The 27,216-nt window shown below is 38.2% G+C and overlaps 1 protein-coding gene across 3 annotated transcripts; it reads left to right on the top strand.

Moving 5' to 3' along the window:
- The first annotated feature begins 721 nt into the window (after positions 1–721).
- On the top strand, positions 722–24,379 carry LOC139967307 (prominin-1-A-like). 3 transcript variants are annotated; one of them, XM_071970969.1, is made up of 25 exons: positions 722–902; positions 3,239–3,583; positions 4,298–4,356; positions 4,536–4,744; positions 5,813–5,933; positions 6,114–6,180; positions 8,234–8,323; positions 8,611–8,837; positions 10,204–10,293; positions 10,802–10,865; positions 11,174–11,253; positions 12,544–12,614; positions 12,951–13,106; positions 16,761–16,884; positions 17,803–17,891; positions 18,231–18,312; positions 18,746–18,889; positions 19,028–19,114; positions 19,631–19,714; positions 20,327–20,380; positions 20,757–20,837; positions 21,515–21,583; positions 22,319–22,408; positions 22,959–23,116; positions 24,260–24,379. In XM_071970969.1, the coding sequence occupies exons 2-25, from the start codon at positions 3,337–3,339 to the stop codon at positions 24,297–24,299; spliced, it is 2,583 nt and encodes an 860-aa protein (XP_071827070.1). In that variant the 5' UTR covers positions 722–902; positions 3,239–3,336; the 3' UTR covers positions 24,300–24,379. The 3 variants fall into 3 exon arrangements, with proteins under 3 accessions (XP_071827070.1, XP_071827071.1, XP_071827069.1); XM_071970970.1 differs by lacking the exons at positions 722–902; positions 22,959–23,116 and adding an exon at positions 23,464–23,619 and having other exon boundaries at positions 3,187–3,583; XM_071970968.1 differs by lacking the exon at positions 722–902 and having other exon boundaries at positions 3,187–3,583.
- Positions 24,380–27,216: the final 2,837 nt, after the last annotated feature.

Genomic DNA, 27,216 nt, shown 5'->3' with positions numbered 1-27,216 from the left:
TGTGGAGCTATATGGGTCATTTGCATATATTATTTACAATGGAAGCAAGGAAAACCGGTGCGCTGCTGAGTCCGAAGGCACTACCAGATTGAGGTTCCGAAGGCGCCATTTTTTTCTTGGCCGCAAAAAGGGTTAAAGTTTCGTCCTAGGCGCCGAGTACATCGCTTGTTTCATCGGCCAGCCATAGCGCCCCCGGTTGTATCACTCCGCTGGTAGCAAGTTATACCCCTATGTATGTAGTCCGTCTATCGGCTCCAGTCTGATTGGGATTGTGTACTTTCTCAAATATGCCAATAACAAATTATAAAGATTTATCAATTGAAGGTGATGGAAAAGAGATTTCGTCAGTTCTCCCCTCGGGCCTTCCTTATTCGTCATGCCACTGCAGAATTACCGCAGGCTAATGTGGCTTCATGAATGTAAACTTCGGTACAGTCGTCTTTACTTTCTCTTTTTCTATAGATTTAAGATCATACCGTTCAATGGTACATTCGAGGAAATTCAAGTTACAAAAATATTTACGTTAATCTGGAGTTAAGTTTATGTCTCCCCTCTTCATAATACACCGTGACAATGGGCCTACGTGACCGTTAACAATGTTCTATTCAACTTAACAACCACCTCAGTGCTCTGGGCAATTTGGAATATGTGAATACCGTTCGTTCCTTGCTCCTTGCTGAAAAGAGGACTCTCTCACTTTGGTTCGCAAGAGAACGAAAACCCACAGTGACCTGTGTTGACTATAGGCTGTAGGTATATCCAAAAGGTTAACGGATGTGCATATAGACAGTACTAGTCTATGGAGAAGAAATCATTTAAAACTATCTAGCGAAAGGAGCCGAAACACTGTTGTTAAAGAAATGTAGGCAGAAGAGCCAACCAAGATAAACAGCAACAAGTTGGTAATATTTCAAGTTCAACTTATTTATCCTTTTTCTTTTACGGTACAGTTGTATATAACAGAAACATCTCTACAAATTAGTTCGGAAGTAAGACATTCCAGTCATCAGCTAAAGTTTGACTGTTATCTTTATTATACATTTTTTTTACAATTTTGGTAGAAACCCCGTACACCATAGTGGATTTTGCGTCATATATTTATATTTATTTATTTATATATATATATATATATATATATATATATATATATATATATATATATATATATATATATATATTGTAATGTAATGTAATAAGTATATATATATATATATGTAACATATGCATGTAATTACCAGACAAATGATACAAATGATATGAGCAAGATGCTGTCGCACTTGTGGTGGGGGATTCCCCTTCGCCTCCCATCTTCAGTGGGGGGGGGGGGATGGTTCAGTCGGGGATTTTTTTTTATTCAGCCGGGGAAGAATCCTGGATCACTCGTACTTGTGTTTATACCCCTGTCGCCCTTTATTTTTAACCTCACACTAGTACTTATTGACAGGACCTTGCATTAAGGGCTACTTATATAGACATAACTATAGTCTGAATTTTCCCCCAGAATGCCACCGGTTGTCATCTATTTTGTCTGGGAGAGGACCCCACACCCCCTACTGATTCGGCCTCAATGACAGGGCATCCCCTCCTTTGTAAAATCCTTCATTCGTCTCCTGCCCTTCCATAACGGTTCATTCAGCCTGCTACCTAACTCAGTAGAACTTTTCAATATTCAACCCACCCCTCCCTGTTGCAATCCTGTATACGCCATCACTGCATGGCCGAATGCACTGAAGTGTTTTTTTTCTATAGGCTATACACTTCGATTCTCAACTAGATTCAAATTTATAGTTTATAAGATGACAATTATGGGAACATAAATAACAAATGTAGACTTACTTAATAGTAATACTTCTACAAGACGATAGAAGGGCGCAACATATAAGCCGTGTCTGCACCCCGGGAGGGGGGGGGGTGAACATTAATTGCGAAAAATGTTACAGATCGATTTGTATTCCAGAGATTTTAAGCTGCATTAATCACTTGAAAATAGGAATAGCTGTAGAGAATTCATTAACACTCAACTAGTTTCCACTTCCACTATCCTTTCGTGTACAATCAGCCTGGAAATGAATGTTCCGTTAGCAACGCGTACGCTCGGTGCGCCCTCTCATTTAAACACTATGAGCTAACTACACAATATTACAACGCGGTCTCAGTATTTACAAACCTCAATTCGCACACACCCATCGAGAATAAAAATGTGCAATCAACTTGCATTTTTAAAAGCAAAAACATAAGCCGGAAAATTAAGCTTAGGATCTTTGAGACTTTATTAAAGAGTATTTTTTTTGTACAATTGCGAACTGTGGGGCACAACGAAGGATCTTGATCGCAAAATTGACACTTTTCAAAGGAGACCACTTCGAAATATTCTCAACATTAGATGGACCAATAATAATTGGTTATCAAATGATGAGAAACCAACCAAACACCTTGGTCATCGATAGTCGCACATAGAAGATTGAGATTTTTCGGTCATGTAGCAAGACTTCAAGAGGACGCTCCAGCAAAGGTTGCTTTAAGAGAAGCACTGAGACATACTGCTAAACCAGTTGGAAGGCCCGTGACTACATTACTTGGAAAAATAAAATCGCAATTCAAGGACATTAATATTAACAATTTCGAAGAAGCAATAAACCTTGCGCAAGATCGTGATTCGTGGCGGAGGTTAATCACTGAGCATGTCGGATAGACGAGACTCAACTTACTACTACTACTAATCAACTTGCATGCACATCAGGGACTTGCGAGCGCGTCGGTGTTGGAAAATCCCTTGTGCGTGAAGACGCGCACTATTTATTTGATTTTAGCCTCTCGTTTAGACCCACCGGCAAGCCTTTAGGCTACCTATAGTAATACATGATTCATTTTTTTTTGTATCTTAGACGATACAACGAACGTTATTTCACTGTATTTGTCTTACTATGTTTTCTCTGAAATGGCAATTGAGAAAACGCACTGTTCGGCAGTATAGTCGTTTACAGAAAGCAATTCCGTTATCTACACGCCACCCTGTATTGGCCTCGGTGTTCTTGTGTTGTTGTCGTTAGAACCTCATGCGCGTCCGATAATGCGTACGGTTGTTAGGCCCTCGTATCGTTATATGCGTCATAATTACTTTATCGTGAAAATGTTTGCGTATTAAATTGTGTACCAACAGCAGTTATGTGCATTGTTTAAGTCAATGCCAGTTGCTGCTTTATCCCGCTTAAGGGTAACATCACGATTTACTTCACAGGGTCCGAGAGGGGTAAGATCGTACAAATACCCCAAGATGAGTTGATGAGGGATACAGGAACATTTTATACTGCAGCTGGTTTGAAGTAACAATATACCATGATTAACTGCTTCAAAAGATGCGTATGGACGACAACGGTCTTCTCTTTCTTCGTGATCGCGTCTTTACTTTCATCGTGTCGAGCTAACGAAGATCACCATGATAAGCAGGATTTCAACTGGCTCTCTGACGCCTCCCAGTATAACCTGGTTAACAATACCATCGACAATGATTGGCGGTATAACTTCTTGGTGGAGACTGGTGAATATCTGGTCAGATTACTAGTCCCAGAGTCGTTCCCTTGGGGTGAGTACAGACCGTACGTATGGAAAGCCGTTTTAACATTTAATAAGGAATTTCAGATATCTCGAAATTATTTCAGATATCTCAAATTAAATTACAGATATCTCCAATTTATTTAAGATATCTACAAATAATTGCAGATATCTTAAAATCAATCCCAGATATCTAGAAATACCAGAGAATTTCAGATATCTGAAATTGAATTCGAGATATCTGAAATTGAATTTGAGATATCTGAAATTGAATTCAAGATATCTGCAATTCTATTTCAGATATCTGAAATAGAATTTCAGATATCTCGAATTCAATTTCAGATATATGAAATAGAATTGCAGATATCTCGAATTCAATTGCAGATATCTCGAATTCAATTTTAGATATCTGAAATATAATTTTAGATATCTCGAATTCAATTACAGATATCTCGAATTCAATTTCAGATATCTTAAAATTCCCGAATTAAATGTTAAAATGGCTTTCCATACGTACGAGGTGTAAGATTTGTTTTGCTGCTGTATGGTGCAGATTGACGAGAGACTGGAGCAAGAAGCTAAGTACTGTTATTCACCGTTCACTCACGGACGTTCTCACGCTATGTTGAGGAGACGGGAGAGAGTGTGGAGTTGTTGACACGTGACCTTAAATATATATAAATAAATGGTTTCATTTCCTTTCATAAAAATATTTCATTTTTAATTTGTTTGTCTTTAAATATAGGAGATACCGTAACAAGTTTAATGTCCGATGGAGCCGATATGGATACTCTCTTACAGGAGGTAAGCTGAGTGTTTACTTTAGTTCTATAGTTGTACCTTTGCGTTTTGCGTTTGTGTTTGTATTTCGTTTGCGTACCTTTGCGTTCTATAGTTGTACCTTTGCATTTGCCATAGACCTATATAGAGGAAAACAACATTCCTTTAATAACTATATACTGCAATTCCTCATCATATTTCAGTTAATAATGTTCGAGCTGCCATTGCTTATCATTTCCGGGATTCTGATGCTCCTAGCGATCTGTCTTCCAATCGTTGGGATCTGTTTCTGTCTCTGCCGTTGCTGTGGTAACTGCGGAGGAACACGCAAAGATGAAGAGATAAGTTCACTTAATAGATGTCCAGTTTACGTTATGTCAGTGATCCTTACTGTGATATGCATCTTAATTGGGTAACTATATAGTCTTTATTTCACCACCTCCCTCACCTGTATCCACTCAAACCGTGCACTCCAATCTACCTAGCATTGTAGCATTGTAGTTTATAGGCCGTGGCTATTCTTACGACTAGTTGTAACAATTATTTTATAAACTATTCTTACAACAAAGGCGAATTCAAGCGCAGTAAAGTAAATAAAGCAACTGTGCATGTAGTAGGGGTAACCCTAACCCTAAACATAACCCTAAACCTCAATCCTAACCCTAACTCTAACCTTAACCGGAAATTATTGTTACTCCTCGTCGTAAAAATAGTACTACTGGTCATAAAATAGCAACTGCGCATGCGTAGTCGGAAATTATTCTTACGACTAGTCGTAAGAATAGCCACTTTGTAGTTTATAAGCCTTTAGAATGGTAGATTTAGAAGGAAGAGGGAGTGGGCGTTGACCCTGAACTGGTCGCAGTGCTACAACGTAGCGCACGTGTGTGGTATGTAATTGTAGTGCATGATTTTGAGAGGAGACATGTAAGTGTCTTCGTTCCTAACATACTTAAACCAGTAAGGTTACAACCTGGTAAAGCTTTATCAATTGAGTTAACGCTTTTAGTCTTAATGTAGATGTTCCATTTTCCATATGTATTTTGTATTTTGCCGAATGTTATACCAACGTACAAATTAGGACAAATTCTCTAATTCCCACGGTCTGTTCGAAGGCTAGTTTCTTAAAAGAACTTAGGGGAGCGTTCTTTTATATTTATCTTAGAAAACCAATGAAAATAAAACACCATTATACTCCGAAGCCAATAATTATCGTTTTCAATTTAATAAGTTATAATTAGTCTCGAAATATCAAATAAATAAATCGGGAAATTTTGAGATTGAAAGTCAAAATTTGGAGATTTAGGGGGGGGGGGGGTAAATTGCGACGCAACTTCGATTTCTCTTCCTATATTAAGGTGTTTCATGGCATAGACGATACTGGAATGACTACATCCAATAAAAATATATGAAATATTATATTAACTAACATTTTTACCTTGTCCTTTCATTTGTTTTCATCTTTGTTTGCATATTAAAGGATTTGTACTTTCCTGGATAAACCTGTCCAATCCAAACTAGTGGAAAGCAGTTTCGACCTTGGATACACTGTCTTGTACACTGCCTACGACATAGAAACGTTTTCTGATAACATTGTCAAGGTTAGTTATAGATTTTTCATGAAATTTCATTAATACAAGACCGTTTAAGGTTCCCTGTTCCTAATAACAGTTGAGTCTTAATTGTACTGTTTTATGTATACTGTTACTATAGAGTAATTAAATGCGTGTGTTTCTTTAATGTTAAATCGCAAGCCATATGTGTCTGATTTTATTCTGCAGGACCTAAATCAGCTAGCTTACGATGACTTTGACGGATTCACTGATGAGATAATGGACAGACTGGATGGTAAGCCCTCGTTACGTCATCCCGTCATCTGTAGTGTTACTTGGACTGGTATCAACTCAAAGCTAGTGCATTAAAGATATCTAACAAAGAAAACAGAGCAATTTAAAACTGCATTTGTTTATTACATTTATGCATTTATGCACGTATGCATTTATGCACGTATGCATTCATGCATTTTATGCATTTATACATTTATGCATTTATTTAAAGTGCATTTAAATGTGCATTAATTTCGCCTTTAAAGATCATCAGTATTGACCGACTTTGACCCGAATTTAGCCTACGTTTAAAGAAAATAATTTAATAAAATAATTTCTAGAGGGTTTGAACCTCGAAATAATATCCAGTTATTGAGTAATATTAAAAAAGACAATAGTCCTAAATATTTCATTCTGGGTAACTACCTTTACAGTAAAATATTTTATAAAATGTGATAATGGGTGACCATTAGACTTTCAAGTAAGTGTGTTTGGTCGCAATGCTGATGACGTATGGAATTTCCCACTCTGGTATACAGTTTACTAATACTATACTGGAACACTTGCATGATAGTACTATACAACTAGTGTTAGTAGTAACCAGGTGCCTATACTAACTATATACTACGGAGTTATAGTATAATTGTGGTACTACTTTCTATATTGACTGGCTGTCTTTCCACGTATATATACTCAGATATATACAGGGGCGTATCCAGGATTTTCCAATAGGGGGGGCGCCAGGCATGAATGATTGCCGTCCTGGGGGATGGGTCTAAGGGGAGGGGTGTACAATTTTTGCTTTCAAAGAAGGGCTGAAATGCAAAATGGTGTCATATGCATGGGCGGCCATCCGTACTTCCGAGTGGGGGGGGGGGGATATGACCTTGTTGACTATCTAAGCGTAGCGCCACCATGGGTTGGCGCGAAGCGTACAAGAAAATTTTGGGATTAACAAACCCTCTAGATGGCCGGAAACGGCACTTCCCGAGGTTTCCAAGCGGCATATACCCAACTTTAAAATAGGGATGTCATGTCCGAAATATCTCATAATCAGGATCCAAAATACTTTTTTTTTTAATTTCGGGTGTTATTTTGGGAAAATTGCCCCTGTCAAATCTTGTTTCAGGCGCAACGTTAGAATGTTCGAGAGCTCTTTTATATTATTCGATGAAGAAAACGGCCTCATGCAGGCTATTATAGGCCTATACACATGCAATACACAATTACACATAGTTACATTCCTAGGTACCGATTGCTAGGGCATCCAGGTGAAACGTGTATTAAGCATTACCCTGGTTACATGAGATTCTCAGCTGTTCGAGGGAACATGTACGTGTGTAGGCCTACTATAGGGCCTATATGAATACTATGAGGGTGCATATATGTACAATATCAATACCGTGGGCGCAATAATACATTTTGTTGTTATAGGGCCAATGAAGCCTACAGTCAACTATTTTTGCTTTATAAAGACGCTTTATTTGAAAAGATCGCACTGCGTTTATGGTAGGCGAGAAATGAAGCTAAAAAAGAGCCGTACATTAACGAAGATGCATAAATGTAGGCATGAAAATATTCTTATCCCTGGTATTTGGTGGGGGGGGGGGATATGGTGCATTACATCCCCTCCACCCATTTTCATGGGGGATATATCCCCCCTCCACCCAGGATTGCCGCCCATGGCCATATGTGATCCATTTTTCGACCTTAATAATAAGCAACATTTCCAGTAAATATGGACACAAAATGCACAATTTAGTATGGCTGGCATGTCATTTAGTGTTTATAGTGATAATACAAACACAATTACCATCTATGTTTCTAAAACTATTATGCCGCCCAACTTCGCCAGAACCTTGTTTTGGCAAACAAAAAATAAAGCATACGGGAGGGGGGGGGGGGGTTGAGCGATCACCGACATCTCACATAAAGGTCGTCATCAATTTTTTTTTTTTTTTTTTTTTTTGCTAAACTTTTTTTTTTTTTTGGTGACGGCCAATAGGGGGGGCGCACGCCTGTTGCGCCCCCCCTGGATACGCCCCTGATATACTTGTTGTTTGCTCCCTTCTCAGGTGCCGACGAAGAGATCTCGGATCCACTCCTACGAGAAACATATTCTCATCTCGATGCCATAGCCGATCACTTGGATAATTTTTTGAACGGTGAGACATTTACAGTATCACATAAAAATATAACTGGAAATATATCAATTTAAAGGAAATATCTCTGCAGTTTCAATGTTTACACTTCTAGAAACAACAGGATATATGTGCCATCCGTATAGTTACATGTGCTTTGAAAAAGTAAATTTTAGCATTAAAACTCAACTTGTACGTGCAGTGATTTAATGTTTAGCTGATGTATAGAAACTAGTCACTTGTACCTGTTTAATCAGTGTACAGTATATAAGTATATACATTTACACAGCATACCTTTATAACATCTTCAGAGCTGGAACTCTTCACCTTGGAGAACAACACTTTTGGTGAAATTAATGAGACAATCAACAGGATCCTAACAGGAAGTGAAGATCTCGAAATTGCATTAGACAACGTCGCTGCTAATTTAACAGACATTAAGACCGACTGTTTGGCGGATCCTATCCGCGCTGGACTCGGTGTTTGTGACTCTCTTCCTGATCCAAATGAGCTTGAAGTTAGCTTGGATTTAACACAGGTAAACTTCTATGTAGATGCCTCAGATCAGAGATATATGCGTATAGTGCGGTACATCGTCTTCTCTTATCAGCATGATGTGTAACGGAAACTATCTTTCTGTATTTTGAATAGTCCTAAATGGACGACTACTAATTACTGCTGCCATTTGCGGAGTTGAATTTTGTGAAACTCCGACAGTATTATAATTCACCCTCATGTAAGAGCAAGACAATTAACTTCAACTGACAAAACTTGATCACCAAATCCACCTGATGAGTAATGAAATTAAACATGTGGCTCAAAGTATTTGAAATGAAATAAAAATACTGGCAACTAAATTTCTTGTAAAAATATTATTTTCCTCTGTGGGTAAGTGACGTAAATATTAGAAAGAAGTTAAAAAAAAATCATCTCAGTTGCCATGACGACACCATTCACTCCGTGCCATATGCAGTTACAAAATATCGTCAAATTTGAATAGAATAAAATAAAAATTTTGCCATAAAAGTGCTATGAGGATGTGTTTTTTTTTTACCTAAGCTCAAGGTGCAGAAAATTTCCAAAAATTGTGTCAAGTATCAAGTTCAGCCACTGAAATAGTCTTTTTATAAGAATATAACGGTGACGGTTTCAACAATTGTTGATGACACATGCAATTCAACCACTTATACTTCATTTCATCAATTTAATATTTTACAGGAAAATTACAACAATTTCAATAAAATATTGAACTACTCTACTATCTTGTCGATCTTAATATACTTAATTCGTTCTGAATTCTATCTACCAAAATGACCAAATAGGCCTTCCAAATATATTCAACAGATGCATTTCTGAAAAGTGAAAAAAAAGTCTCCAAAATCCATCAAAAGGGAAAATAATATACTTTTCGACAGATATATACATATTCATGAACTGCCTGCTGCATATGTATATATCTCGACAATGAACTCTGGTTTTAATCCACAAGTGTATTTATAACCATTTATCTCCAAACTACCTTTCAGAACTTCTAATAGTAAAGCAATACAAGCGTGCCACCCGTCAGTCAAAATTGATTACCCTCCTTGAACCTCGGACCAATGGGGTTACTTATGCCAACCGTGCTTTTTCAGTTTCTTGTCCCAAATTGTGGAATTCACTCCCAAACCATTTAAAATGTATACCTAATAAATCACTTTTCAAATCTAAACTAAAAACCTACCTCTATGCTAAACATTTTTCAATTTGATTTGTAATTATATTTCATTGTTGCATTATTATTTTTGCTATTCTTTCTATTCATTTTTATATGTATGGCGCTTTTGACAACTATTTTGTTTATAATTAGCTCATTATAAATCTTAGTTATTATTATTTCAACGTTTTTCTTTCTTTGTTTCCAGTTGACGTCGATCAGTGACAGACTTGATCCTCTCCTTATCTTTGACAGCACAAACTCGACAATAACAGTTGTTTTCGATCTTCTTAACGAGGTAATTAATTAACAACTTAAAACAGCGTCTTGCGTTTAGACGAAAAAACAAAAAAATGCCAAGTATAGCATCGCAGTTGATCAATATGTGACACTCCCTATAGACCTGTTCACCGATTGAATGCTACTTTGTTAAACATTGTTGATTTTACTTTATTAAATATATAGCATATCGTCGCCCATATATACTTTACAGATCAATATTAATCATATAAACAATATCTGAAGTTTGAAAATATTCAAATATTGCAAATGTTACACGATTAATCCTTGAGTATAATGAACCATATGAACGCCAACAGCTGCTTTAGTCTGGCGAACAGAGCAACTTTATATATCTTGTCAAACAAAGTTTAAAAAAAAAAAATTGAGCAATATTTTCCAACAACCTTATACCTTAATTTGAATGCAATTTAAATGAACCACTGAATGTGAACACTGTTTACAAAACGTAGGAATTTGGACATAAAATAGTCACATTAATTGTATAATTTGGATAATTTTAACAGATCAACCAATCTCTGTCCGCTGTTCCAGAGGTCATCCAAAATCAAACAAAAGAATTCCAAAGCAGTGAGTAAATAATCCTTGTAATTGGTAAACAGAATTTGATACTGTAACGATTATATTATCCAACACGTATTAAGAACTTTTCGTAAATATTATCGTAAATAGTCGTTGTGATTGGTTAACAGAATTTGATTAAATAGTAACTCTTACATAACTAGGCGTACTCTACATGACACACGCCGACTCCCATTTCATTACAATGTACTGTAATCAAATTAAACTCAACGATTTTCATGTAAATTGTATTCAAGTTATTTAATATATAAGAATTTTAAAAAATCGTTCCAATCATGTATCTTTTCATTTTGCAGCCGTGAACAGCACCCTCCTTAGTATCGGAAGAAGTATAAAGACGTCCGTAGATGAATCAGTCGAAATATTGGAGAGTTTTGTACGAACTTATTATTCCATGTTTGCCCCGATAGAGGCCACTCTCACCCATTATAACACTTACATCATACCAAGGTTTATATTGTACCATATCAGAGCATAGCAGGCTGTTCTTTCGTGAGTAGATCCCTGACATGGTGGTCCATATCCGCAATAGAACTCTTAGACTAATAAATGACACAGAGGAGCGTTTTTCATCCCGCGGGGGGGGGGGGCAGTTTTGTGAATAACTTCAAAAGTGCCCTTTTTCATAAATCAGAAGTACCACTTTTTGGTAATAATAAGTACCCATTTTCTGTGTTGGTGATCAAAATGTGATCTTTTGTTACTTAAAACGTTCCCATCTCGGAAAATGAAGACAAAATTGGTAGGCCTTATTAAAAAGTTCCCTTTTAATGAAAAACATTTGTGGTACGGGCACAGAGGATCCATATTGTGGAATTCAGTGCCCGCCGATTGAACCCTCTCCTGTCACCCCTGATGGAACCGTGTAAGTCCTTGTGTGAGTTCTGCGATGTTTCAAATACCGCAAATCTTCTTTGGGGGTTCAATTCATCTTATGTAGGAGGTTTTAATTGAAATGAAACACAGCAGCGGACAGTCAGATACTATAGCAAGCCACGTGGTATAGGCCTATATAATGAGTGAATAAATCCAGTTCCTTTGGTGTTTTGTACAGCAACGGTGCATGTATGTCGATTAATGGTATAGCGGGATCATCAACTACTGACTTGGATTCATGTATTTAATACTAAGCTTGCATGCCGTTGGGTTAATAAACCCATTACTGAATGTGTTGAAGTGATACATGTGACTAGGCCATACTGAATATCACGCCTCGACTTAGCACCATTGTTATCCAGCGACGAGTCACGGATTTGTAAAGAACCCTCTTCTGTCACCCCTGGTGGAACCTTGTAGGTCCTTGTGTGAGTTCTGCGATGTCTCAAATACCGCAAATCTTCTTTTGGGGTTTAACACATCTTAATGTAGGAGGTTTATATTGAAATGAAACACAGCAGCGAAAAGTCAGATAGCAATCCACGTAGTATAGGCCTATATAATGTCGTTGAACCATTTTAGAGATCAAATGGACGTCAAATGGTGCATTCTGGGGCATATTTAGACTAGAAATTAGATTTAGCTTTTTAATTAGATCTCAGCGCAGGGCTGTGAAAATAACAAAGTTTTGTGTTGAGTTTGAAGTGGGATCGAGGGGGGGGGGGGGTTCACTTCATTGACTTCCTCCTGGTATTAAGTCATTCTTACTTTTTTTTTGTTTCTCGTTTAGGATGTCCAAGAAATGATGCAAACTGAGATGATTGAAAACGAATTATGGAAAGCAGAATTAGATAGTTATATGTAAGTCTCTGGGAATGCATCATTACGCGCATGAAGTTTCCTTTTTAACATCAAACCCGTAGAAGTGACTTATTATATGGTTGTGTTTTGAGCGTCTAGCGTTCAATACGCAGTGGTATTAGGGCGGGAGATAAATGGAAGAGGTTGCTACTTCCCTTATGCCCTGCTTATCGCTGGATGCTTCTCTGCCTCCGACCCCTGTTCAACCCTCGACACTCACCCCCCCCCCCCCACTCCACCCCCCAACCCACTCCGACCCTCATCATTGTAGAGGAAACACCCCCTCAAAACTTTTCCATAATCCCGTTCAGTTTTCAGTGAGTATTTTGTTTTCAGGAATTACGAGTTTATACTGAGGGCAGCTCTTGGTGGGTTTCTACTGGTGCTATTGTCTTTAGCTGGGCTCTGCTTTGGCTGTGTTGGATACGACAGTAACAAACCACCCAGCCAACAAAGTGGAATCACCAACTGTGGAGGTAAAATGTCTATGTGGTAAGTTACTTAGTAACTGTTTTAAAATTTCAGAGAGAGAGACCTTAAAGCAGTATACGGTATTAAGAAGTTACGCGCAAATTGGTAATCCATGCCCTTCAAACATTCCTACCGTACACTAGACGGCCTTCCTTCCTCTATATCCTAAACACCAAGTTATACATGTAAGACGCCCCTATTTTGCATAATGGTCTTACTGACCTGCCACCTTTACAGTATATTATTTCAGACAAATTCAAACACAACTTACATACAGTTTATTCTCACCAAGTGCATGTGACACTTACTAAGATGCTTAGGCTCTACAAGCTTCGTGTGTTCATGTCCATTAAGACAGCCGATTCACCAGAGATATACAGTAACCAGGCGCGTATCCAGGATTTTCTAACCCGGGGGGCGCGAATTACTATCTAAGCGGAGCGCCACCATCGGTTGGCGCGCAGCGTACAAGAAAATTTCTGGTTTTGATACCCCCCAGATCACCGGAAACGGCACTTCTCGGGCTTGAAATGACCAACCAGATGTACACTTTTGGCCTGAGAACCAAGTATTTCCTAATAGTTTTTTTTCCATCCATAACCTTTTTGAAGATTGTCAACCCGGCACACGTCATGTTCGACCTGATCGCATCTCCCGTGGGTCTTTGCTTTTGTAGGTGATTCTACGTCGCGGCCCACAATACCCGTCAGCCCCACTTTTCAAGGTTTTAAGCCCCAAATTTGTTCAGAATTTGAAAATTCACATTTCTCGTGAATAAACTCACTTGAAAACATACCCATAATGTTGTACAAAATTTCATCTATGGACAACCAATATAGAAAAACTTCCTTCAACCCCTAACAGACCGGTCAAAATTGCACGAGTAGAGGGAAGTGTGATGCAGAATGTTGGTCAGATATTTTCGAAAATTCCGACACAGTTAATTTATTGGTGTACAAATATTAACCTGTTATAACGGCTATTATAAAACTTGGTTGAAGGAAATGAAAAAATAGCAGATATTTCCTTCAACCGAACACTACACACATAGGCGTAGGAGGCGCGGCGGCAGTGGCGGAGCTAGGGGTATTGGTCAGGAGGGGCGAGAATGGTCTGTAGGGGCGCTTTCGACACTATCTAAGCGGAGCGCCACCACTGGTTGGCGCGTAGCGCACAGAAAATTTTTGAGTAAGGATACTCCCTAGATCGCCGGAAATGACCCTTTCAGGGCCTGGCTAATTTGCAGATAAACGAAGTATAGGGTGTCATCGCCAAATTACACCAACAAAATGTGACAAATGTCAATAAGTAGATGAGAGCGCAATAAAAAAGTCAATAATGCAGAATAACTAAAAAGTGGTAAAGAGCTGAAAAAGGCGCTAGCAGTCCATTTGAGCCCGTCAGGGGGGGGGGCATCCGCCCCCTGACCGTATGGACACTCCGCCACTGCGCGGCGGGGGTGCAGCCCCTAATTCGCCATTACTAATGTAAAAGAAACTTTTGACATAATTGGATCTTCATGCTTTTTATACATCTACATGAGACATGTCGTTGTTTACATAAGCATCCCGTGGTATACTGCGCAATTTTAACGGACCGTACGGTACATGATGGCATGCGATGTAATAACCCATGCTTGCTTATATGATATTGACATTGACACGTTGAACGCGCGCTTCGCGCGCGAAAATTTTTGGTTATTTTTTCAGGCAAGTCGGACAGTTTTGAGGATTTTCATCCTGGAACGCCATTTTTATGCTCACTGATATGATGTGATATCTGCTGTTTGCGTTACAAATTCGAACAGGCTAGTAGCGAGGAATTTGCCAAGGGAGAGGCGAAGGCTGTAGGCAAATTATCTAAGCGTAGCGCCACCATAGGTTGGCGCGAAGCGTACAAGAAAATTTTGGCCGAAAATGTCTCCCAGATCGCTGGAAATGACACTTCCCAGGCCTTGTAAGTTGCATCTAAGCACTTTCTATTTTGAAATTACTTAGCGATATCATTTAAAAAATGCTGAACGGGTGGGGGGGGGGGGCGGTCGCCCCCATCCCAAAATGCGTCATGTTCTCCGACGACACGGTCGAGTTCGAGAACAGCCACAGTTGGTTTCATAGCACAATTCTACACACGCGTTATGATAGACCTAATATAGTATATATATAGATCATTAGTGAGAGAGGAATATGGAAACGTCCAAAAAAAATGGAGTTGTCGGTGTATAAGGGGTAGGGTGAGGCACACTTTTACGAAATCATTGATCCGTCACTGGCTACCCTTCAGCGCTGTAATGATGTCACTGTTCCTCTTTCTTTTCCCGATGTCTTCGCGTTTTTCTTTTACTCCCTCCTTTTCTCCTTCTTCTCTCTTTCTTCTTTTTCTTTTCCCTTCCTTCCTCTCCTCCTCCTCTTTTCCCCCTCTTTTTCCCCTCTTTTTTCCTTTTTTCTTCTCTTTCTTTTCTCTCCTCTTTTTCTTACCCGGGGGGCGCGCGCCCCCAACGCCTCCCCCTGGATACGCACCTGGTAACTATACTGTAAATCTTAAAGTTTTGTACCACAGTAAAAACTGGATCGTGCTGACAAATCTGATAATTCGGTAGCATGTGCTTTAAGGATTACATTAAGAACTGAGGATATGTGTAATCCCAACAAATCCCAGCAACTTGATTTGTTGGAATTACACTTATCCTCAGTTCTTATACTATAATCCTAATAGCACATGCTACCGATTTATAGCACGATCCAGTTTTCACTGTGGTACAAACCTTTAAAATTTAAAGTAGCCTAAACTGTCTTCTCTGTGTGTATCGGGTGATTAAGACCACAGATGAGACACGATGATGAAGCGTAAACTATATTACCGGGTACTACAGTATCAAAAATATATATGTAACCTACACCGCATTAGACCAAAACATTGATCTAGATGGACTCAACCTCAATCACACTGAACAGCTTTCAAACAACCAATAAATAGGACGTGAAATAATGTAAGGATTTGGGAAAATCGTCATTTCGGCCTTCTGGCTTCCCTTAGCTTCCCTTTGTTGCAGGTTAGGACATCAGAAAAGTTTCACCATAAGTTTGAATCGAGCGGAAATCATTGTGCGCACATTCGTCATTCACATATCAACGAGATGTTACTAAATAGTTTGTAAACAATTAGTATTCCCAATACGCCATGTATACGGCAAATTGGTTGTAACGTTAGAAGAGGTATTAAACTGTTGCACCTCATTAATGTTTTCTTTTCTGGAAAACTTATTCCCCCCCCCCTCCCCCGTTGTCACCATATTGTATGTATGTATGTATGTATGTATTTTAGATCCTCCTGCAAGGAACTCGCGAAGAAGCCATCATTGGCTTATCAAAGCCGCAAGCTGACCGAAGTCAGTCTCTTAGATTCATATTTAACGTCCATGATTATGAATTGTCAATTTGTCAACAACTCTGTAACTGGACGATATTAATCTTGGAGTGACTCGAACTCGGGACCTTATGATTGAAAGGCACCGGCGTTAACTACTGAGCTAACACTCCTTCATTGGACATTCCCTTTTCCACGGTATTACATTACTCTGAAATATATGCTGTTCTTTGTTATGTTTAATCCTCGTCCAAAGAAAGAGGTTCTCTTCAGTACCTTCAAAGTTGTGTGTATCTTCTCTCTCTACAGTGCTGCAGTCTGGGCCTTTCTGATAGCTTTTATAATATGTTTCGGGGCGGCCATATTGTTCCTGGTCGGGAGTAATTTGACTCTTGTTTGTGATGATCTGCAGGATTTAACAATTATTGAAGAAGTAAGTAACATGGACTTACGCAGAACAAATCCAGGGGTGGGGGGGGGGGGAGAGATTCAAGCAACTTCAGGTTTTCGATAGCCGCTATATTGCAGCCGAAAAAGCATTAACCGTTGAACCGTTTTACATTCAACATTTAATAACCGGATAATCGGTTCATCGTCAAGACTGAATCGGTTAACGCAGCACACCTTTTGTTTCTATTTTGGGCTACTTTCATTTTTCAGGGTGCAACCCACCCACCCCCCCCCCCCCCATCGGATGCTATGGTTCAATAACTCCATATTGGTCACGTTTACAACAAATTTTCATAGTATGATTGATTACTAGTTAATTTGTTCGTAATATAATTTGCCGTCATTTTAAGTCAGTATAATAAGACATCATTGATTTATTAGTAGTATATCTGCGGGACTGTCTTTCATAACGGCCCGCCATTCCTCACGAGATATACTAAATGTATTAATTCTTCTTTCACCCAGAAAAGACAAATTATGTTTGTATACTTATCGTCAAATAGTTAATGTAAGGAAAAGTAACGGAATAATTCCTGTTCATATTTTATTGATGGGAGGGATGAATTATATATGCAGTAATAAGAAATTAATGTTTTATGAAGAACGTTTCTTATCACTAATGTTTGGATGTTGGGATTGGTCGTATACAATAGCAAAGGGGAATGCCTTACTCGACGGCATGTGAAGACGCTAAAATATGGATACTTTGCGAATAGCCTATGTCCAAACCAGAATGTCATGACCTCTTTTACTAATTATACTGTATTTAATTCAAGCATTAATATTGCATTCATTGGTGCTTTGAAAAGTATTGAATTGTTTTAAATCATGTTCTGTCCCTGTGTTTCTTTAACAAACTTAATGAATATGTATTACTATTGTTTATCTACATTCTTACCAGGTTGTGGATAATCCTGCCCTATGGAATGGCGAGCATCCATTGGCCAGTATATCAGGGAACGCTAACATGACTTTCTACTCTCTTCTTGAGTAAGTTGAAGAAAGAAATAGCCTGAAGTAGACTTAAATATCAACTGAATCTCATTCACGGACTTTGAAGTCTAAATGTGACATTCTCAACCCCTAGTTGTATTTTGTATGTTTTTGTACAAAACTATAGCTCTTTTGTTATATTTATCTGCGCAGCTAACAAAAAAAGTACTTCTCTGTGTTTCACTTCTCGCTAAAAAAAAACATGACGTAACCTAATTGGTGGCTGGAGAACTCTTCATATTGTCAACTTGTTGTAGGAAGATCCTAGGATCTGGAGCAGTGATTTATTTGTCATATTATCTCTCAATCGTTTTTATTTTTGTTTTTCTGCTTTAGACAATGCGGTGAAGATGATACGATAGCCGGCATATTGGGTTTGACTGATATGTTAGATACGGACTCTCTGGACATTAGAGGAGTAAGATCATAATCATTTATACTCCTGTCTTTTCAAAACGTTATAACTGCATGCACCCTTTCGTATTCCCAATATTTTATTTGTAACAGTGGCGTGCGCAGACTGAGGGGAAATGGGGAGGGGGTTGGGGGGTGGTCCTCCATACCCCCTACATGGGAGTAGGATTCAGCAACTCCAGGTTCAACCCCTTCCTTTATAAAATCCATGATTCGCTCCTGGACCTTCCATGAAAGTTCATACCTCCACCTAAATCAGAATCCTATACCCCCCCCCCCCCCACACACACACACCTTTGAAATTTTGTGCACGTCACTGAGCTGATTTTAATTGCAATTTCATCGCTTTTTACTTGTTAAGGCGTAATCTCCCGATCATAAAATTTCTGTCTATTTCTTCAATATTACTAGATTTCTGCTTTAATTTCTACCAACAGGAAATACCAGATTTGGACGAGTTGGCACACTCAATTAACCAGTCGTTTGGGGAAATGGGTTTCTCCAATGTCGATATAAGTTCCCAGATTCAACGCCTTAATGGACAGTTTTTGCCTGCAAATGTTACGGAACAAATATCAACGGTAATCATCTAACCGTCCCCTTCGGGAAAATCATTTATCATATATCATTTAGTTTGCTGCCTAAAGACATTCATTCTTAAACATTCTTTCAAAGTCTAGTTTTTTTTTTTTTGCTCCTTCTTTTATTCATATTTTTAGATAAAAAACGCGACTGCTTTCATTGATGTGAAGAGCATAGCAAATGACTTGGACAGTCAAGCTGCTGCTGTCAGAAGTTCATACCCTGTAAGTATCATGGATTTTGACCCCCCCCCACCCCCTTAACCTCCTCCCCTCCCCTCCCCTCACCCCCTCAACCGCCAATTTACAAGATTTCATATATTCAAAACAGATTCATAGATCAAATTGGATCTCATTATGTGGAATAATAAATAATGTTTTTTGAGGTTAACATGATATGAAATGCATTGTAATGGTGATACCGTAATTCTTTTTGAATTCAAGAATTACTACTGGTTGTATGACTATGACCGCTTGAACCTAGCTACAGATTGTTAAAGAGTGGAAACGAATTACTGTGTCTGTGGCTTACCTGTCCCCTCCATGAATTGTAGAGGAATTCGATTAATACTTGACTTGCCATGGACCAAACCTGTATTGTATATCCAAAATAAACATGTTCCGCCTATGGAATAGAATCATGATCATCTTAATCGGATCGCATCCTGATATGTTATTTCGTGTAGGATTCTTTCACCTCTAAGATAAATAATGACAGGTTAATTCACTTTATGTTTATAGGACATGGCGAGTTCGCTGGAAGGGCTTGCGACAAAACTACGAAACATTCAAGATGAAATAGTGGAAGGAATCGCTAACGATACGGTAAAGTATGACTATGTATTGAAGAGAGCCCTTTTCATTTCTTTGATGGAAAAGATCATTTTTTTACTTATTTGAATAATTATAGGTGATTGCTTTAATGACGGTTACCACGTATTTCATGTTAATTTCCTTCTCTTCTATGCGTTTCTCTGTTGATTATTAGTAACGTCATCTATATTGTTATTAATTATCGTTATTGTTTTCGTTTTTGTTCTAATTGTAAATGGATGAATGTGAGGGGGTTGGTGTGCATGGGAATATTCCTTCCCCATTTCAGCTTTACTTCTTTAAAAGAGAGAAAAACAATTAAACGTCAATAACATAAATTCTGCACTGCGCTTTAGTATAAATATCTTGTGATCATCTGAAATGAATTTCAAAATATGTAGGCCTAAAACCAAACATAGGGGCGATGGAAAACAAAATAACACGCAAGGACTTTCAATTGTATCTCGGTTTTCTTATCTCTTTAACTTGTTCCATTTGTCATAGTTTGATATCAGCTGAAATGTACATGCATAGCGAGTTACACCTATGAGAATCTAACGCGCGGTTGTAATGATATACAGAAGCAAAAAGATAAGACAGTTTCCTCTTGCTCTTCATCAACAGGTTCTGCTCCAAGATCAACTAAGTGATATGAATTCATCAATCAATACATTAATGGTAAGAAACCATCACTTAGGTATTAATATATGTATCTATGTATATATGTATGTATTTTAGATCCTCATGCAAGCAGGAACTCGCGAAGAAGCCTCACTGGCTTATCAAAGCCGCAAGCTGACCGAAGTCAGTCTCTTAGATTCATATTTAACGTCCATGATTATGAATTGTCAACAACTCTGTAACTGGACGACGTACATTAATCTTGGAGTGACTCAAACCGGGGACCTTATGATTGGAAGGCACCTGCGTTAACCACTGAGCTAACACTCCCTAGTAACTTGTAAGTGCGGAAACATGAACCAACACATACACTTACAACGGGAAGGGAAGTATATATATACATTTGAAATTTGTCTTAATGTTTTTCTTTCAGGGGGAGACTTCTCCCATCCTAACATCTGTGGACGACATCATGGAATTCGTCCAAATCGATGCTCTCTTGCTCGTTGTCGAGGTAATGAAATTATTTCTTTGTTACGCAAATCGTCTTTGTATATCATTCATCGATTTCAGTCCATCAATATCGCGATATGTATAGCGGGTCGTATATTGTTCAATAAATCTCTTTCTGTGTGTTCAGCATATATGTGACGAAAATATTGTAATACGCGGATACATTTTCCGACAATGTGTTACATCAATGTCTCAGATTAATTTTCTGATTAATTTTTATTTTACTCTATACATAGCTTCCCCGTGAGTCATTATAAAACAAAGGATTATTTAACAGTTAAAATGCAAAATAAGATATGCATCATATTTAATTAACTACAACCTAGCAACTAGTATTCAATACTCAAGTATAGGCTATATGAACTAGCCATCAGAATCCTTATAGCAAACATTAAAAGAAGCTAAATCAATTTATAACCACCGATATGAGTTACATTCCGTAAGAATATCTTTCTTAATGTGTTTAAGAGTTGACTCATTATCAAGGCCGCGTGTTTGGATGTCGAGTATAATCCCTTTTAAATAATTCTTACTATCCGGCATTTCCGCATTAGAATATCGTGTTATTACTACTATCTTAACCTTGTACTAACTTGTTCCATTCCAATTCTATAATGAAGAGAAAATAGTGTTTAACTATTCTACATATTTTGATGTGTACAAATCTTTATTTCCCAGACCCTGGAAACGTTCATTGACGACATTGTCACTGTAGCGGAAAATTTTACAAATGAAAGTATTGAGCGGGTAAGTAATCACTAAAAACGGTAACCGGGAGATCCAGAAACTTGTATTTGTAGGACTTACATCCGCCAAAATGCGGACATAGGAACAATTGTTTGCCATGGGAATCCAAATACCAATCAGTATATTGAAGTTAAAGAAAATGGTAATCCCTCACCCCCCCCCCCCCCTCCTCTTCCCTCGGTCCCCATGGCGTTGTAAACAAGTCAAGTTAAGGCCGGGTCACATCTGCGCGATTCAACACGCGATTCAACTCGCAACTAAAATCACGCGAATCAGAAAAGTTGCTTCTGAGAAGTTGCGCTGATTAGGACATTGCTCTATTGCAAATCAACCCAAATCGAGGGCGCAACTTTTATTGCGCAACAAGTTGATACCCGTGTCTAACCACGCGATTCAACCTTCAATTGTATTGCGAGTTGAATCGCGTGTTGAATCGCGCAGATGTGACCCGGGCTTTTAGAAACCTTTTTATAAAATTGTTGCATATATCCCACAATTTCGAGATATAACGAGAATAATTGTCCAATGGCATGTAGTGTAAATACAAACGGTTCCGTCCCATTTCTGCAACGTGGTTCTTGCCCTACAATAAGACATACGACTTATAGCCTTTGTCCTCTAATATCGAGACAATAGAATGTTTCGTTGTTTCGTTATATTAGTGTGTTACATAAACCAGCTGCTATAGCGATCGAGCCATAATCTATGTTTAAAGCTACGATGGTTGCTTCGTAGGTTAAAAACGACATCGGAAGATGCGGGATCGTTCGATTGATCTACGATTCTTTGGTGAATGGATTCTGTGACGGTTTCATGGCGGCAATTGTAAGTATAAATTATTATTACACAATATGATATTTCGGGATGAGTTGCGTACAGCCTACAGAAAGGGAATTAGATGACTAAGGTAGATAATTTTGACCAAAAAAAAAAATCATTTTTACCCGATCACCTTTGAAACCGTGTTTACCCTGACTGAGTGTCAAAAAGCCCACGACTAAATACTTTACCCCCAAACGACGATGGGGGTGGGGGAAGTGTAACGCATAATTTGGTCGGGTTGGGGGTAAAGGGCGATATCACTGTGATGACACGTTTATCAATTAGACACCAAATTTTACTAGGCAGAAAATTTGTCAATTATTTTCCAGTTTCCGAACATCTCTCTTGTCACCGACGACCTTCCACCCCCCCTCCCCACCTCCTTGTTGATCTACTTCACCGTAAAAGATATAGGACTTCTCTATGCTCTGTGGTTGTAAAGATTTCCTGCAATCTATTGCCTATTTTGATCTTCCGCTAACTCTTTTCTTTCATTAGCTTCTTCCTGCTATTAATCTTTTACTCGTTTTGTTCATTTTTTCAACTCCTCCAGACCCTTTATTGGATGAGTGTGTCTGTGTTTTCTCTCTGTCTGTTACCCTTCATCTGTTTCAATGTCAGAATTGCTAAATACCACCGCCGAGCACAACCTTCTAATGTGCAACATCCACAGTATCTACCGCCCCCAGGCTCAATCAAAGTTTATCCACCGTAAGCCGCATTGAATAAAAAGAAAACTGATTCCTTTGCTTTAAATAAAACAAAGAATGATTCAAACTTTGTTTGGTGGCACGACCTGGTGAGATTCGCTAAATGTGTTTAAAAACAAAAACAAATGACCAATAACTTCTTGGAATGAAACCAGGAAGTCTTGAAAAACGTCAGTAAAAGTGTTAACAATTCATGGTTCCGACAATTTCGGCAGCTAAAGGTATCGACAGATAAAAAACACATAATACACAAAGATCCATTATTTTCCTTCTTCTTCGTGAATATTGTGAGTGTTTAAACTGCATATATGCTGCTCTAACTGACGTGGTCTTCGTTGTCTTTTACAGACCCTATCGTGGTTGTGTTGTATCGTATTCTCCATCTGCTTGATTCCTTTCATTTGTTTGAATGTGCGAATCGCAAAGTACTACTTGCCTACATCCACCAATCAACCTCACTATTACCTGCCATCAAACAAAGTCACTCCAGTTTGAATTCATAAAGTACGTGCTCATGTTTTGTCTGGGTTTTTTGTAAGGGGAATGGGGGAGGGTGAAGGCGGAAGGGACTGGATGGAATATAAACCGATCTCATCTTGCTAGAAACGCTTAACAACGGGTACCCGCAAAATCAAACATAAGAACACTTTATTTTCGTTTGTGAGTTTCAAGTTTTAAGTTCTTACATGACAGACCATTTTGTTCCATGTGTCACAGCGCCACCAGATCGTGAAATCTTTAGGATTTTGTTTTTCGCATTCGTATCTCCATGGTGATAGGGCCCTTCATGTCTAGCACTCTTGGGAAGAATCTGGTTACCATTTAGGAGACGTTCTACGGCATCTCTTTATATGATAAGTTATAGATATCAACAAGATTAAGATCTTTCCGAATTTCACCCATCTACACCGTCTAGCTCACGCGCGCATTGTAAGATTTACTTTAAAGAATTTTTATCCATGATGGAAATTTTAATTGTCTCATGTAGGTTAAGTAATTGTAATTTTACGGTAGCTACAGGGTTTCGACTGGTCAATAAGTTTATATACTACCTCAGAGGAAGTTGTTTGCTCAATATTATTTGGTATTTTTTGCATTCTTTGAATATTTGATATTTTGTGCTTCTTTTTTATCTCTTCAACAGGGTTGCCATTTACCAGACTCTACCTGCGCATAAAATATGATTATATATATCTACCAGAAGACATTTAATACATAGTGACTGAAATCATTGAAATTCATTAATTACAATTGGCAATTTGTACATTGAAAAGTGTATAGTTCGTTTTTTGTAGAATCTTGTTTGAAAGGAAATCAACAGCAACATTTGCAATACAGAGACGACAAGTTATTCAAAAGGGAGTTTCTTTTACAAAAGTATTTTAAACCAAGTTGACTGCAATTCTGATCCATCTCAGAATAAGATCCTGGCCAACAATGAGGGTGGGGAACTCCCTTCCCTTAGACCTCTCTCCATAACCACTGACTAAATTTGGTAGTTTGGTGACTTACTATCTGTAACCCTACCCCCCCCCCCCCACCCCCAATACAAAATAGGTGGTAGTACCCCTGGTTGTTGATGAGAATGGCTCACTTTTACCATCAGAGTGGATGTACTGCATGGAGACAGGTTGGTCAAACTCTCATCACAAAGAATTGCAAGTATAACAGACATTCATTTAATAATTCATCTATTGCACAGAATATTATTGATGAGCAAGACTGAAAGAGAAACAAAAATGAAACTAAAAACGAACAAAACAACAAAAGAAATAGTAGAATTTTCATTTAAAGATAAATTAGGATTTGTTAATAAGGATGTTAACTAATATCCTCTTGCACCAGAACTTAAATTTATTAATTGGCTTTAATTCACCACCCCCTGCCCCATCCCCTCCCCACCCCTAGCCCACCCAACTTCCCCCTCCCACAGTTAACTCACTTGAAGGTAACCTTTCCAAATTTCTAATACTCACATCTGTATTACACAGGATTGGACATGCCAACTTCATTTAGTACTCTTACCCAGACGACCCCTGTATTACACTGCCATGCTAGGATGCCATAGCAACAGGCAGCAAAATGGAATTGATTCCCATGGAAAAAACTTCTCCTTGCCTTTCCACATCCTCACTACAAACTGTATGCAGATAACATACGTCTTGATTGGTTCCATATCCTACATATACAGACAAACATAGTGAAAGTGTCCTCCCCTCCCTCCCTCCCCCCCCCTCTCCCTAGTAGGTACTCCTGCATGTTACTCTGCTTAACATTTTTCTGGCTATGACACTGCTACGCTAATATGTCACGTCCATCTATACTAGAATAATAAATAGTAATTTATAATAATACTCTAAAACAATAAACATGTTCAATGATGTATGTAGTAGCCGTAATAGCTAATTGTTACAAGAGAGCTCTTCCTTAAATCAAAATGGAATGAAAAGAGGGAAAATACCTCAACACTATGAACCATTTCTGAAGCTCATCAAAGACCAAATGGAAGCATATTAATGCCCTTGATAATACAGTCTCAGTTTAGTTACCACACTTAAATAATCCACAAAAGCTTCTGTATATAGGAACTAGGAATTTGCTTAAAGGCACTGAAGACTCGCCCCAAACCACGTGCCGCCCTCTGAAAAAGTTTCCATTGCTTGCAAGTGGCATTTTTTTTTTTGTTGCTACAATATGCAGACAGTAATGAAACGTGATACCTTGTTATCTTTAGCTGGACCTGAGATGTCCATCGCTGTATTGTTTGTACACTGTGCTGTGGGTATTGACCGTAGCTGCATGTACTGACTGTACACTAGTCTCTAATTACTGACGGTAGCAAGCTGTGTGTGTATTTTCTGGGATCGATGGTGGTGTCTAACACTTCTGGTACACCTCATTCTAAATGACATTCTTTGTGCCAGGGTCTTCACTCCCTTTAAAAGCAAAACCACCAACCAAATTTACAAGTGTCTTCATATACCTGGATCAAGCATGTAAACATCCAATGTAGGAGATAGCTGGGATCCTAGGACAGCATGGGTCAAACCCTTGACTACAACCGACGTGACCTTATGATCATAATGCGGTCAACCCGTAGCCATGTAGATTACAGATAAACATAGCCAACTTATTCCCATATCTTCCATTTCATTATTTTATCTTAACCAGGTTTGTGGTCACTGAGACCCATCTTTCCAGTGGGAGGACTTTGAAACAGAATTTAGTGTAAAAGACAGAAAAACAAAGAAATAAGTTAACATTGCACCAAAAGGAATGTAGAAATATATAAGTAGATAACTTAACTAAACGTAACTAAAAGTACTGTCGTCAGATTCAATTCATAAAACAAAGAATATTTTGTCCCTGTAACAGGGTTTGAATACATTACATGACTTTTTAATATTCTAATTTTTTTTTTGGCATTATCTTCACAATAATAATTTGACAGTTAAGCTCTCCTTAACATCCCATTCTCAAAATAAATAATATCAACCATACAGTAAAGAGAGAAACTTCATTTTTTGGAATCACCTGCATCCTAAGGTACGATTTGTGTGTGTGTATGTATGTATTTTAGATCCTCCTGCAAGCAGGAACTCGCGAAGAAGCCTCATTAGCTTATCAAAGCCGCAAGCTGACTGAAGTCAGTCTCTTACATTCATATTTAATGTCCATGATTTTGAATTGTCAATTGTCAACAACTCTGTAACTGGACGACATACATTAATCTTGGAGTGACTCAAACCATGGATTTCCTGGTCATAACTTATGTTTAGGAATTGATCACTTATCCACAACTCAGTATTTAGTATTCAGAAGAGGTTGTTATTAAAGTTAAAAATGAAAACACTACTTATCCCATGTTCCATTAGTTATTAAACAGTTTACATTATGAATGCTCAAAGAGCCAATATCATCTTAGTCATCAATGTTCTTCCTAATGAAATTATCTTTCTAACATATGATCAAATTCATATTAAACATTTCTTATTAACAAACTCACTGTAATTGTGAATGTTGTGTCCTGGTTTTATTATCCGTCCATCGTATATCAGTCATTGGAAGCCTTTATTGAACATTCAAGTTCAATCATTTGAA

Source organism: Apostichopus japonicus, chromosome 5 (genome assembly GCF_037975245.1).
Source record: "Apostichopus japonicus isolate 1M-3 chromosome 5, ASM3797524v1, whole genome shotgun sequence".
NCBI classification, from domain to species: Eukaryota; Metazoa; Echinodermata; class Holothuroidea; order Aspidochirotida; family Stichopodidae; genus Apostichopus; species Apostichopus japonicus.
This window is presented reverse-complemented; position numbering and strand designations above follow the sequence as displayed.

Bases quoted from the DNA above. Each gene is read 5' to 3' on its own strand.
- LOC139967307 (XM_071970969.1), top strand. From the start codon at position 3,337: ATGATTAACTGCTTCAAAAGATGCGTATGGACGACAACGGTCTTCTCT. The intron at 5,934-6,113 runs GTTAGTTATAGA...TTTATTCTGCAG, and splicing joins TTTCTGATAACATTGTCAAG to GACCTAAATCAGCTAGCTTA. The intron at 19,715-20,326 runs GTAAAGTATGAC...CTTCATCAACAG, and splicing joins AAGGAATCGCTAACGATACG to GTTCTGCTCCAAGATCAACT.